Raw genomic sequence first — 13,475 nt, 5'->3', positions numbered from 1 at the left:
CCCCCCCCCGCCCCTGTTGCCATCACATTCTTGTTCATGTCTCTGAGTCTCGTTTTTATGTCCCTTCTATGTATGGATTCATCTCAGTTTTTTTTCTGATTTACTTATTTCACTCCGTATAATGTTATCAAGGTCCATCCATGTTATTGTAAATGATCCGATGTCATCATTTCTTATGGCTGAGTAGTATTCCATAGTATATATGTACCAAAGTTTTTTAATCTACTCGTCCTCTGACGGACACTTGGGCTGTTTCCAGATCTTCGCTATTGTGAACAATGCTGCCACAAACATGCGGGTGCATTTCTCCTTTTCGAGCCGTTCTATGGTGTCCTTGGGGTATATTCCTAAAAGTGGGATAGCTGGGTCAAAAGGCGGTTCGATTTTCAGTTTTTTGAGGAATCTCCATACTGTTTTCCACAGTGGCTGCACCAGTCTGCATTCCCACCAGCAGTGCAGGAGGGTCCCTTTTTCTCCACATCCTCGCCAGCACTTATTCTGTGTTGTTTTGTTGATAAGCGCCATTCTGACTGGTGCAAGGTGATATCTCATTGTGGTTTTAATTTGCATTTCTCTAATGATTAGTGATGTTGAGCATTTTTTCATATGCCTATTGGCCATCTGTATGTCCTCTTTGGAAAAGTGTCTATTCATCTCTTTTGCCCATTTTTGGATTGGGTTGTTTGTCTTCCTGGTGTTGAGTTTTACAAGTTCTTTATAAATTTTGGTTATTAACCCCTTATCAGACGTATTGTCAAATATGTTCTCCCATTATGTAGTTTGTCTTTTTATTCTGTTCTTGTTGTCTTTAGCTGTGCAAAAGCTTTTTAGTTTGATATAGTCCCATTTGTTTATCCTGTCTTTTATTTCACTTCCCCGTGGAGATAAATCAGCAAATATATTGCTCCGAGAGATGTCGGAGAGCTTACTGCCTATGTTTTCTTCTAAGATGCTTATGGTTTCACGGCCTACATTCAAGTCTTTTATCCATTTTGAGTTTATTTTTGTGAGTGGTGTAAGCTGGTGATCTAGTTTCATTTTTTTGCAGGTAGCTGTCCAATTTTCCCAACACCATTTGTTAAAGAGGCTGTCTTTACTCCATTGTATTTCCTTACCTCCTTTGTCAAATATCAGTTGTCCATAGAACTATGGGTTTATTTCTGGGTTCTCTATTCTATTCCATTGATCTATATGCCTGTTCTTATGCCAGTACCAGGCTGTTTTGAGTACAATGGCTTTGTAGTATAACTTGATATCAGGAAGTGTGATACCTCCCACTTTATTCTTCTTTTTTAAGATTGCTGAGGCTATTCGTGTCCTTTTTTGGTTCCATATAAATTTTTGGAATATGTGTTCTATATCTTTGAAGCATGTCATTGGTATTTTAATTGGTATTGCATTGAATTTATAAATTGCTTTGGGTAATATAGACATTTTAATGATGTTTATTCTTCCTAACCATGAGTACGGTATATGCTTCCACTTGTTAGTATCTTCCTTGATTTCTTTTATCAATGTTTTGTAATTTTCCGAGTACAAGTCTTTAGTCTCCTTGGTTAAGTTTACTCCTAGGTACTTTATTTTTTTGGTTGTAATTGTGAAGGGGATTGTTTCCTTAATTTCTCTTTCTGACTGTTCATTGTTGGTGTATAAAAATGCTTCTGATTTCTGAGTATTGATTTTATATCCTGCCACTTTGCTGAATTTATTTATCAGGTCCAGTAGTTTTTTGACTGAGACTTTAGGGTTTTCTATATACAATATCATATCATCTGCAAATAATGATAGTTTTACTTCTTCTTTTCCAACTTGAATGCCTTTTATTTCTTCTTCTTGTCTGATTGCTGTGGCTAGGACTTCCAGGACTATGTTAAATAAGAGTGGTGAAAGGGGGCACCCCTGCCTTGTTCCTGATCTTAAGGGTATTGCTTTTAATTTTTGCCCATTGAGTATGATGTTGGCTGTGGGTTTCTCATAGATGGCTTTTATCATGTTGAGGTATGTTCCCTGTATTCCCACTTCGCTGAGAGTTTTGATCATGAATGGGTGCTGGATTTTATCAAATGCTTTTTCTGCATCTATTGAAATTATCATATGGTTTTTCTCCTTCTTTTTGTTTATGTGATGAATCACATTGATTGATTTACGAATATTGTACCAGCCTTGCCTCCCCAGAATAAATCCCACTTGATCATGGTGTATGATTTTTTCCATATATTGTTGGATCCGGTTTGCTAATATTTTGTTGAGGATTTTAGCATCTATATTCATCAGAGATATTGGCCTATAATTTTCTTTCTTTGTGTGGTCTTTGCCTGGTTTTGGAATCAGAATTATGCTCGCCTCATAAAAGGAGTTTGGAAGTCTTCCTTCCTCTTGAATTTTTTGAAATAGTTTGAGAAGGATAGGAGTTAGTTCTTCTTTGAATATTTGGTAGAATTCCGTTGTGAAGCCATCGGGCCCCGGACTTTTCTTTGTTGGGAGTTTTTTTATAACTGTTTCGATCTCCTTTGGTGTAATTGGTCTGTTTAAGTTTTCTGATTCTTCCAGATTGGTTTTTGGAAGATTGTACGTTTCAAGGAATTTGTCCATTTCATCTAGGTTGTCTAGTTTTTTGGCATACAGTTCTTCATAGTATTTTCTTACAATATTTTGTATTTCTGTTGTGTCAGTTGTTATTTCTCCTCTCTCATTTCTAATTTTATTTATTTGAGTCTTCTCTCTCTTTTTCTTGGTGAGTCTACTTAAAGGTGCATCAATCTTGTTTACCTTTTCAAAGAACCAGCTCCTAGTTTCATTGATCCTCTGTATTGTTTCTTTAGCCTCTATGTCATTTATTTCTGCTCTGATCTTTATTATTTCCTTCCTTCTACTACATTTGGGCTTTACTTGCTGTTCTTTTTCTAATTCTTTTAGATGCAGGGTTAAGTTGTTTATTTGAGCTTTTTCTAGCTTCTGAAAGTGTGCCTGTAGTGCTATGAACTTCCCTCTCAGCACTGCTTTCGCTGTGTCCCATAAATTTTGAGTTGTTGTATGCTCATTGTCATTCGTTTCTAGGAATTTCTTTATTTCTTCTTTGATCTCATTCTTAATCCATTCATTATTTAACACCCTGCTATTTAGTTTCCATGTGTTTGAGAATTTTTGAGCTTTTCTGCTGTGATTCATTTCTAGTTTCATGCCGTTGTGATCGGAGAAAGTGCTTGATATGTTTTCAGTCTTCTTAAATTTGTTGAGAGCACTTTTGTGCCCTAACATGTGGTCTATCCTAGAGAATGTACCATGAGCACTTGAAAAGAATGTATATTCTGCTGCTTTAGGGTGAAAGGTTCTGAAGATATCTATTAAATCGAGTTGGTCTAGTGTTTCCAATAAGTCTGCTGTTTCTTTGTTAATTTTCTTTCTTGAGGATCTATCTAGTGATGTTAGTGGGGTATTGAAATCCCCTACTATTATAGTATTGCTGTTGATCTCGCCCTTTAAATCCATCAAAATCTGTTTTATATATTTGGGTGCTCCTATATTAGGTGCATAGATATTTATAATAGTTATATCTTCCTGTTGGATTACTCCCTTTATCATTATGTAGTGGCCTTCTTTATCTCTTACTATATCCTTTGTTTTAAAGTCCAATTTGTCTGATATAAGTATTGCTACCCCAGCTTTTTTTTCATTTCCGTTTGCATGAAACATTTTTTTCCCTCATTGGGGTTTTTTTTTTTTTTGTTTTTTTTTTTTTTTTTTTAAATTTATTTTATTTTATTTATTTTTAGAGAGGAGAGAGACAGAGAGGGAGAGAGAGGAGAGAAAGACAGAGAGAGAGAAGGGGGGGAGGAGCTGGAAGCATCAACTCCCATATGTGCCTTGACCAGGCAAGCCTAGGGTTTCGAACCGGCGACCTCAGCATTTCCAGGTCGACGCTCCATCCACTGCGCCACCACAGGTCAGGCCCCTCATTGGGTTTTGATTTGCATTTTCCTGATTATAGTGATGTTGAATCTCTTGTTTTAGTTTTGTTCCGTCATCATGCTGCACAGTTCTGTTTACAATATAAATTTTTCTCTGATTTCATACTTACTACATCTCAACAGCCCATGGTTGTGTTTTAAATATGGAGTTGTCTTTATCTCACAAGTAGAGTTTTGTCTGATTATTTCATTTTTTTTCTAGGATGGAAAAGAGTTCCTGGGAAATGAATGAGAGACAGATGAAGGAGCAATACCTTATGGCTATTTCAGATAGAGATCAGCAGATCAGCCATCTGCAAAATCTTATGAGGGAATTGAGATCTTCCTCCCAGACTGAAACTTTCAAAGTACCATACCAAAAACAGGTGAGTAATTTTAATGCCAAGTGCTACTCAGGGCTAACCATTTCCTGGGACGCATCAGCTTCCGGCAAGCGAAGTACCCATCTGTCACTATTAGGCAAGCCATCTTATGACTTCGGATGAGGTGAACAGAGTTTCTGGGGGGAAGGAATTAAGCATGAACAATCTTAGAGGAAATTTTCATCGATGTTTGTATCCCGGCAGGCATCTGAACAGACATCAGCTTCCTTAGACGGCTCACAAAACCTAGTTTATGAGACAGAACTTCTTCAGACTCAGCTTAATGACAACTTAAAGGAAATTCACCAAAAGGAATTAAGAATTCAATTACTGAACAGAAAGGTAAGTCTTTCCTGCTAGGCTGGAATTCAGTTTTTTGCTTCTGTGGCTGGAAACAAGAAGCTAAATAGAAGCTGATGAACCCTAAGCTCCAGCATATGCTCAGGTACAGACATTTTACCTTTCTCGGAGCATGGGTTGCTCACCCCAAGTACTGGACACAGGGTCATTTTCCTTTCCTCGCTTTAGGAGAAAGTCCTTGGGTTAATTTGGAGACGTCCATTCATTAAGAGTAAAATAGCCAATTCCTTTAAGAAGCCTTCCTCCCCGGCATCATTTCCCCATCTCTTATCACTCGTTAATAATAATCACTTGTTAATAATAATATCCCACAAATCTCCCAACAAGCCCCTCTACACTTCCCACCAGTGTGTAACAGGGAAGAGTCTCAGGAACGGGGAGGGGGACTTCTCAGACGTGATTAGCTGGCAAGAGTAGAGGTGAGAGGTCTGCTCTCTTGCACTCCATCTGTGGGCCTTGCTGTGTGTCTGATATTCCGGAACTAAAGAAGCCAACTTGCTTTTTCCCAAACCCCAGCCTTGCCACTCCAGATACTCTAGGGAAGCAGGCTGGAGTGGACAGTACATACTTCTATAGGGAAGGGCCACTTTGTCATCTCGGCCCTCCTAACCATATCTTATAATTTCTTATTTGACGTTCTTGTAACTTGTAACTTTCTACAGTATTGAAGAATATTCCCAGAAATCTTAAATTGTATGAATTTTTAGATGATAGCTCTACCTCCAACCGTCTTAACCTCGGGGGATTAGAGTCATTTGTTAGTAACTTTAACTTGGATCGCGGCTACCATCCTCTTACATACCTGGGATGCCTTCCCTGTTAGGATGCTTGTGGGCTTCCTCTTCCTGGTCTTTCAGTAAGTCAGGTTTTCTGCTACTTCTCCCAAATTGTTTTCCCTTCTCAGTCAAAAAAATCTGAGTTTTCTCACTTTGATGGAGTACCATTGTTCTAGCCTAAGTACCCACAGTACCATTGTTCTAGCCTAAGTACTCTTTATACTGAAACAGTCCTGTGGGACGGTGCTTATCCAGTCCTCTATCAGTTTTCTCAACCACTCGAAGAGAAAAATGCCCCTTCAATGCAGCTATGTGATCCCAATCAAAGTCTTCGCGAGAACCAGCAGCACTACAGTAACCTTTATAATCACTGTGCAGTCTTGCAGAAGCAAATTCAAGAGCTACAGGCAGTGAGTAAGAAGAAGTTGGAGGCTGGGAAAAGTTATGAAACTGAGTGTAAATAAGCAGCGTTGAGGAGGCCAGTGTGTTCAGGCTGAAGATTATTAGGTGTGATGGAAGAAAGTGAGAGAGAAAAGGGGAGTTAATTGAAATGGGAATAAGGTTTGGGAAAAAATTAAAGAAGGGATTAGAAGAAAAAAGATTAGTGAGGCAGTAGGAAAGAAATAAAAAAGCCAGTGGATAATCTTTCAAACGAGTGGAAAACAGTGATGATGGAGGCTTTTGGAATTCTGAAAATAGGAAAGCTTTGATTTTGCTTCAAGAAATAAAAAAGCTGTAGGGAGATTTGGATCTGAGGAATGAAGTAGGCAGAGCTGTTGGCAACAGTGGAATGGAGTCCATTGTTGAAATTGGAGGAGATTGAGAATTATTATGAAGATAAATAGGGCAGGAAAGACAGAGAACAGGTTTGGGAGAGATTGTTGAACAAGGGAAGGATCAGAACACCTTCTGGAAAATCCACGAGCCTCTACTGGAAGAAAGATTTCAGTGGTAAGCCTTTAAAGTTTTGAGCAGAGAGATTCAAGAATGAGATTCTGGCCTGACCAGGCAGTGGCGCAGTGGATAGAGCGTCAGACTGGGATGAGGAGGACCCAGGTTCAGGTCCCGGAGGTCGCCAGCTTGAGCGCGGGCTCATCTGGTTTGAGCAAAGCTCACCAGCTTGGACCCAAGGTCGCTGGCTCAAGCAAGGGGTTACTCGGTCTGCTGTAGCCCCACGGTCAGAGCACATATGAGAAAGCAATCAATGAACAACTAAGGTGTTGCAACGAAAAAATTGATGATTGATGCTTCTCATCTCTCTCCATTTCTGTCTGTCTGTCCCTATCTATCCCTCTCTAACTCTCTCTAACTCTCTGTTTCTGTAAAAAAAAAAAAGAATGAGATTCTGGAATAAAATTAATTGAGAGTTATATGTAGGAGATTAATATATTAGAGCTGAAGATTCTTTTTTTTTTAAGATTTTATTTATTTTTTTTTTACAGAGTCAGAGAGAGGGATAGATAGGGACAGACAGATGGGAACGGAGAGAGATGAGAAGCATCAATCATCAGTTTTTCATTGTGACACCTTAGTTGTTCATTGATTGCTCTCTCATATGTGTTTTGACCCTGAGGCTACAGCAGACCGAGTAACCCCTTGCTCAAGCCAGCAACCTTGGGTCCAAGGTGGTGAGCTTTTTTTTTTTTTCCCTTTGTATTTTTCTGAAGCTGGAAACGGGGAGAGACAGTCAGACAGTCTCCCGCATGCGCCCGACCGGGATCCACCTGGCACGCCCACCAGGGGGCGATGCTCTGCCCCTCCGGGGCGTCGCTCTGTCGCAACCAGAGCCACTCTAGCGCCTGGGGCAGAGGCCAAGGAGCCATCCCCAGTGCCGGTGCCATCTCTGCTCCAATGGAGCCTCGCTGCAGGAGGGAAAGAGAGACAGAGAGGAAGGAGAGGGGGAGGGGTGGAGAAGCAGATGGGTGCTTCTCCTGTGTACCCTGGCCGAGAATCGAACCCGGGACTTCTGCTCGCCAGGCCGACGCTCTACCACTGAGCCAACCGGCCAGGGCCCAAGCTGGTGAGCTTTTGCTCAAACCAGATGAGCCTGCGCTCAAGCTGGCGACCTCAGGGTCTCAAATCTGGATCCTCCGCATCCCAGTCCGACGCTCTATCCACTGCCCCACTGCCTGGTCAGGTGATTCTCGCTTCTAAATCTGTACTTGAAGAGAATTACAAGCAGAGGTATCTCTAAGATTTCTTATTCCCTTTGATGTTAAACGGTTTCTCCTTTGCCCTGGTTCAGTTTCTTAAGTACTTTCATCACTGAATTGCTAAGTTTCTTTTTCTAGGGGGCACCAAATACAGATATTGCACTAGGAGCTCCCCAGGAAATGAATGGAGCTCACAGGAAGAGTGAGACTGAAGAAATGAAGGACCCACAACTAAGGTAGGGAAGCCACTTAGTCCTCCAGCACTGTGACGCACACCGAAATCGGACAGTCATCTAGATTGAACTGGAGCCCATTATATGGATCCGATATTTCATCTCGTCTTATTGGCCTCTCAGAATTAATGTGAGGATTAAATAGTAACAATTATAACTAACGAATTAAGTATAAAAAATTTGTAAAGCAAAAACAGTAGCACCATCACGTACACACATTTACACCACTAATCCAGTGGTATTCAAATGAAAGATATTTATTCAGTCCCTAAAATCACTTAAGATATTTTCTATATCTTCATTTTATCACTCTGCAGTTGTGCTTTTAATATATTCTTTGTGTTTGTACAAGCTTCTGTATATTTTCCTGCATTATAACCTTATGAAGACTTGGAATTCCTTGTATCAGCAACTGCGATCTGCATCTAGTGATGCTGTTTGTTTTCTCTTTGTCCTGAAGTTTAACAGAAGCCCAAAAGGAGCTGAGCAACACTAAACAGGAGGTGAATGATTTAAAGAAACTTCTGGATGAAGAACGAGACCAAAGAGTGGCTGCTGAGAGCGCCCTCTCCGTGGCTGAGGAGCAGATCAGACGGTAAAGGGCTGAGAGACCCTGTGTTCCCCTCTGGCCCGTGGACCTTTCAGCAACCAGACTGGGGAATAATTAGGATCTAATTCTCACCTTGGGACGGGTGCTGCAGTGACTTGAGAGTCACTGTAGTCACTTAAGACTGTAGTTTTGGAATCTAGGAGGCCTGCACTTTCCAGAGCAGTTGTTCTTAGAGAAGAAGAAGAAGATCACCCTTCATTGACAGTTTATTTCATGCGGGGTGAAACAAGGTATCTTTTATATCCCAACAATAACTCTGAGGTAGGTGTAGGATTCTTCAGAGAACCAGTTAAATGGCAACCCCATTCCTATCTGAGATCTGAATCAATTGAAACTTTCTTACAAAGATTAAATATATGGCAGATTAAGAGACCACTTCACAAAGCTGATATAAGAGAATCTAGCTTTTGATGTGTTAGCAAATGCACTTCCCAACTCTGCGCTTCCTCCCCTCGCAGCCACAGGCCGTGTTAGGTCAAGGTAGACTTGCTTGCAGAAGAACCCACGCTTGTATAATTAGAACAGCAAACTGTGCTTCTTTGGGGAAGTTTGCTCCAAGTGTGATTTGGGGGTTCTACATATCCCAAGTTCCTTATTGCCCACTCACCAGTCAAGAGAATCGCTATGCAAAAGAGAGTAGAGAGTGGCTACGATTATTGTGCTGCTGGATGTCCCTTTTCATGGAAAGAAACATTAAAAGCAGGCTATTTTATTGTAGCCGGTGGGAGATGGGATAGCCACCTACAAACATTGCCTCTTCCCTCAGAGAGTGGCATTTTGTGATATTAATGGCTTGCAAAGTTTAGGTGGCAGAGGGGCAGCCCTAGTGAGCAGGTCTTATTTAAAATAACATTCTTAGCCCTGGCCGGTTGGCTCAGCGGTAGAGCGTCGGCCTAGCGTGCGGAGGACCCGGGTTCAATTCCCGGCCAGGGCACACAGGAGAAGCGCCCATTTGCTTCTCCACCCCTCCCCCGTGCTTTCCTCTCTGTCTCTATCTTCCCCTCCCGCAGCCAAGGCTCCATTGGAGCAAAGATGGCCCGGGCGCTGGGGATGGCTCTGTGGCCTCTGCCTCAGGCGCTAGAGTGGCTCTGGTTGCGGCAGAGTGATGCCCCGGAGGGGCAGAGCATCGCCCCCTGGTGGGCAGAGCGTCGCCCCCTGGTGGGCGTGCCGGGTGGATCCCGGTCGGGCGCATGCGGGAGTCTGTCTGACTGTCTCTCCCTGTTTCCAGCTTCAGAAAAATAAATAAATAAATAAATGAAAATAAAATAAAATAACACTCTTTCCCAACCAGCATATGCACAACTTCTTAATTTTCATCACTCCTTTGCACCTTTGTGTGCAACTTGGAGGGTGGGCTCTGGAGATACCACAGTCTTACTGTCTCCGCTGAGCATTTTCAGGCCTCTGCACCCATGGATGTTTCTCTGCTGCTTGCTGTGGACTTGCTTAGACCTGTGAAACTCAACCCATTGAGGGGGGGTCTCTTCCTCATGTGTAATTAACCTGTTCCAAGCCAACTTGAAACTAGTTCAGGGTGATTCTTGAGTCTGTGGGCTCACCACATACATCCAGACTTTGTCCCTCCACAATTCTCTTTGGCCCAGATGTGGAATGGAAATAGAGGTAGCCAGTCAAGTACACCTACCTAGGCCTGTTACTGTCATTTTAATCAGACCTTCACGTGCCTCTGTAGTGTGTGTGGAACGCAATGGCCTTGCAATTTAAAAGCAGCCAGCACTGTTTGGCTCACCAGTACGTACCTACAGACATCTCCTCCTTCCTCAGCCTAGCCTACAGAAGTTGACAGACTGACCTACATAGTAGCATAGACCAGGCTGTTCCAGATCAAGTCTGTCCCATTTATCCCGTGCAGGAACAGACGAAGGTGTACTCTGCAGTCGGCAGGTCTCACGAGAGGAAAACAGGCAGACGGACCTAGGCTGAGCTTTCCAGTTTTTGTTTCCAGACTCGCAAATCAGATTAAAGTGTTTCTTGTCGCCTGGAGGAAAGTATGTGACTGCAAAGAGAGGCCAGGAGCGGCAGGCTAACGGCTATTCCTCCATTGGGGGAAATATCAGAGGTCCATTCTCCCCACCACAATTAAAACATGCCTTCCTCAAGGCAAATGCCTGATCAGATGTGCTGTGTTACCTGCAGCTTCTTTGAAATGGTCCTTGTTTTTGGGAAGGAACCATTGAGTGGGTAAAGGCAGCTTCTTCATTAAATGGAGAAGTTCTAGTATTAAATAAACACGTCAGCAAAAAAAACCCCCAAAACAAACCCAGAAAGCAGTAAAGGCTGTCATTCAGTTTAATTCTTTGATGCTTTTTCCCATTAGCCTTTAATAAATGAAAAATAAAATTAGTGACTTTCTGTAAGTCAGGTGTGGTGTAGTGGAAAAAGAGAGCATGTTGTTTAGAGGTAAATGTGGGTTTTGAATTCTGTTACTGGCTGTGCCACCAATGACAGTTAATTTTACCTCTTCCAGCCTTAGATGAAGAAAATAACACTAGCTTCAAAACCTGAAGATGAAATGGCTGTAAAGAACCAGCATCTGATAGGGAGTAGGCAGGCAATTCCTGGCAGTTACTTCCTGGCAGCACCTTTTACCGCCGCTGAAAGAAACCTGCTGCCTGGACACTGGGCACGGACGGGGGTGTGCGAGCAGCCTTCGCTGCAGGTCCCCGGAGCCTGGACACTGGGCACGGACGGGGGTGTGCGAGCAGCCTTCGCTGCAGGTCCCCGGTGCCTGGGCACTGGGCACTGGGCACGGACGGGGGTGTGCGAGCAGCCTTCGCTGCAGGTCCCCGGTGCCTGGGCACTGGGCACGGGCGGGGGTGTGCGAGCAGCCTTCGCTGCAGGTCCCCGGTGCCTGGGCACTGGGCACGGGCGGGGGTGTGCGAGCAGCCTTCGCTGCAGGTCCCCGGTGCCTGGGCACTGGGCACTGGGCACGGACGGGGGTGTGCGAGCAGCCTTCGCTGCAGGTCCCCGGTGCCTGGGCACTGGGCACGGGCGGGGGTGTGCGAGCAGCCTTCGCTGCAGGTCCCCGGTGCCTGGGCACTGGGCACGGGCGGGGGTGTGCGAGCAGCCTTCGCTGCAGGTCCCTGGTGCTACAGCATGGGGCAGGTTGGCTGGGCTGACTTAGCCCCATCCGCCTCACGTGTTGTGAACCAATGCTACGTCTCTCTATTTCTTCTCAACACAGGTTGGAGCACAGTGAATGGGACTCTGCCCGGACTCCTCTCATTGGCTCCTGTGGCGCTCAGGAGCAGAAGGTGTTAATAGACATTCCAGGCAACAGTTGTCGAAGGGTAAGAGGGGTAGAGAGTACTGTTCTATCCTACAGGGCGGGCCAGCTGTGTGGAGGCAAGGGGTCAGAGATGAGGAATGTGGAATGCCAGGCACTGAGCACCGGGTGGGGCTGAGGCTGGGAGAATATGGGAGGCTGGAGGAAACTGGTGGAATTTGCCATTTGTTGACCTTGAGGGGACTTTCTCTCAGATCTCAGATCTACAGGGGTTGGGGAAGGAAAAGGGCCATCTCTCTCTCTACAGGGTTAAACTCAGACTGCCAGTTTTTCTTTCAGTCATGGAGCGGTGCTGGGTGGAAGCGAGTCCTCCGTTCAGTGTGCTATTCCCGGACCCGCGTGCGTCTGCTGGCGGCCATCTACATTTTAATGATTCATGTCCTATTTATTTTATGTTTCACGGGCCATCTGTAAACTTCATTCTCGTCTTTTGAATACTCCTCTCGGAACTTGGAATTTCCTAATCCCCTTTGGTCCTGTGAAGAGAAGCTGAGAGAAGTGTTTTTTAGCCAGAAGGGAGGCTCCAATAAACCTAATAATCAAAGTCCAGTATCATTTTGATTGATACTTTATTTGCTTCGTTTACCTTATATTTTCTGCTGCTTCAAGGGGAAGGTGGACCCATCGTAATCAATTTCTGGGAGACATTATCTCATAGGATCTCTGATTAGGTTTCCTGGCTGGGAGCTGAAGAAGTAACTCCCTAGGGTTAGAGCTGTTGGATCACAGGGAAGGACATCTCCTTCTCTGGCTGTTCAGACGTCATTGGTATAAGATTTGTGGTCCTCGGCTGTAAGGAGAGGATCCCACCGCTTAAGCCCTCGACCGTGTGTATACGAAGGTACTGAGTGGCCCATGCCTTTCCTGTCACTGACAGGCAGGAAGTACTGGCTGTATGACAGCGGGATTCAGCTGCTTGTCACTCTGCATTACTTGGATATGCCTGAAATTCAGGAATGTTGTAGAGCCCTACGACAGTACACTAGGAGCCAGTCCTAGGTAGGCATTGACCTCCAACCAAGGAGATCTGACTGGTGTGGGGGACCTCTTCTAGCCTCTTAGCCTCTCGAACACTAAACTGCTTTGCTGTTAGTAACAGTTATCCTACTTTCTCAACTTCATGTTCATCTCTCTGTGGTAACAGAGCTAAGGAAAATGGAGGGCTAGTTTGGAGAAGACAAAATATTTAAATCTAGGCCTGAGAGTGACGGCAGGATCAAGTTCCATTTGTGCCTGTTCCCTGCCTCCCCTCCACCTCAGCCCTTCTCTGTTGATTATTTTCTCTTCACGCATATGATGTCTTCCCAGCCGGTTCTCACCACCCAAAGAGGAGAGGAAACTAATGAACTGACTGATCTGCTCTAATCATCTGTTCTGTGGTGACCAAATATTGGTCACCCCAACCCAGGAACTTTCCTGAATAACTGTAAAATAATAAAATTATTTTCAGAATGAAAAACTGGTGGTGTGTGTGTATAAATACGTGGGTGCTTTCATTCATGCGTTCGCGTGCTGAGGGGAAGAAGGGAGATAGGGGATGTAGGAGTGGGGTAGCCAGGGATGGATAGAGGGATAGAAGCTCTACGTGGTCAGACCTTCTCACTGACCAGCATCAGTAACGGCTACATGTGTCCTTCCAGCCTAGCTGCTAGCCGCCAGCCAGGGTAAGGAAGGAGAGGGAGGCTATTTCATCCTAACACAGAGCC

At 44.1% G+C, this 13,475-nt stretch overlaps 1 protein-coding gene across 6 annotated transcripts in view; it reads left to right on the top strand.

Moving 5' to 3' along the window:
• The window catches only part of GOLGB1 (golgin B1), a 73,672-nt gene extending 60,470 nt beyond the window's left edge, over positions 1-13,202 (top strand). For 3 of the 6 annotated variants that reach the window (XM_066241438.1, XM_066241437.1, XM_066241434.1), the window contains 6 exons: positions 4,171-4,333; positions 4,535-4,672; positions 7,758-7,855; positions 8,313-8,447; positions 11,668-11,773; positions 12,037-13,202. In XM_066241438.1, coding sequence (XP_066097535.1) covers positions 4,171-4,333; positions 4,535-4,672; positions 7,758-7,855; positions 8,313-8,447; positions 11,668-11,773; positions 12,037-12,183 — 787 coding nt within the window. In that variant the 3' untranslated portion in view covers positions 12,184-13,202. Of the gene's footprint in view, positions 1-4,170; positions 4,334-4,534; positions 4,673-5,732; positions 5,877-7,757; positions 7,856-8,312; positions 8,448-11,667; positions 11,783-12,036 lie in introns of all 6 variants that reach the window. The other 3 variants (XM_066241439.1, XM_066241436.1, XM_066241435.1) reach the window with 3 other exon arrangements.
• Positions 13,203-13,475: the final 273 nt, after the last annotated feature.

Source organism: Saccopteryx bilineata, chromosome 8 (assembly GCF_036850765.1).
Source record: "Saccopteryx bilineata isolate mSacBil1 chromosome 8, mSacBil1_pri_phased_curated, whole genome shotgun sequence".
Lineage (NCBI taxonomy): Eukaryota > Metazoa > Chordata > Mammalia > Chiroptera > Emballonuridae > Saccopteryx > Saccopteryx bilineata.
The sequence above is the reverse complement of the archived record's forward strand: the minus strand, read 5'-3'. Positions and strand labels throughout refer to the sequence as shown.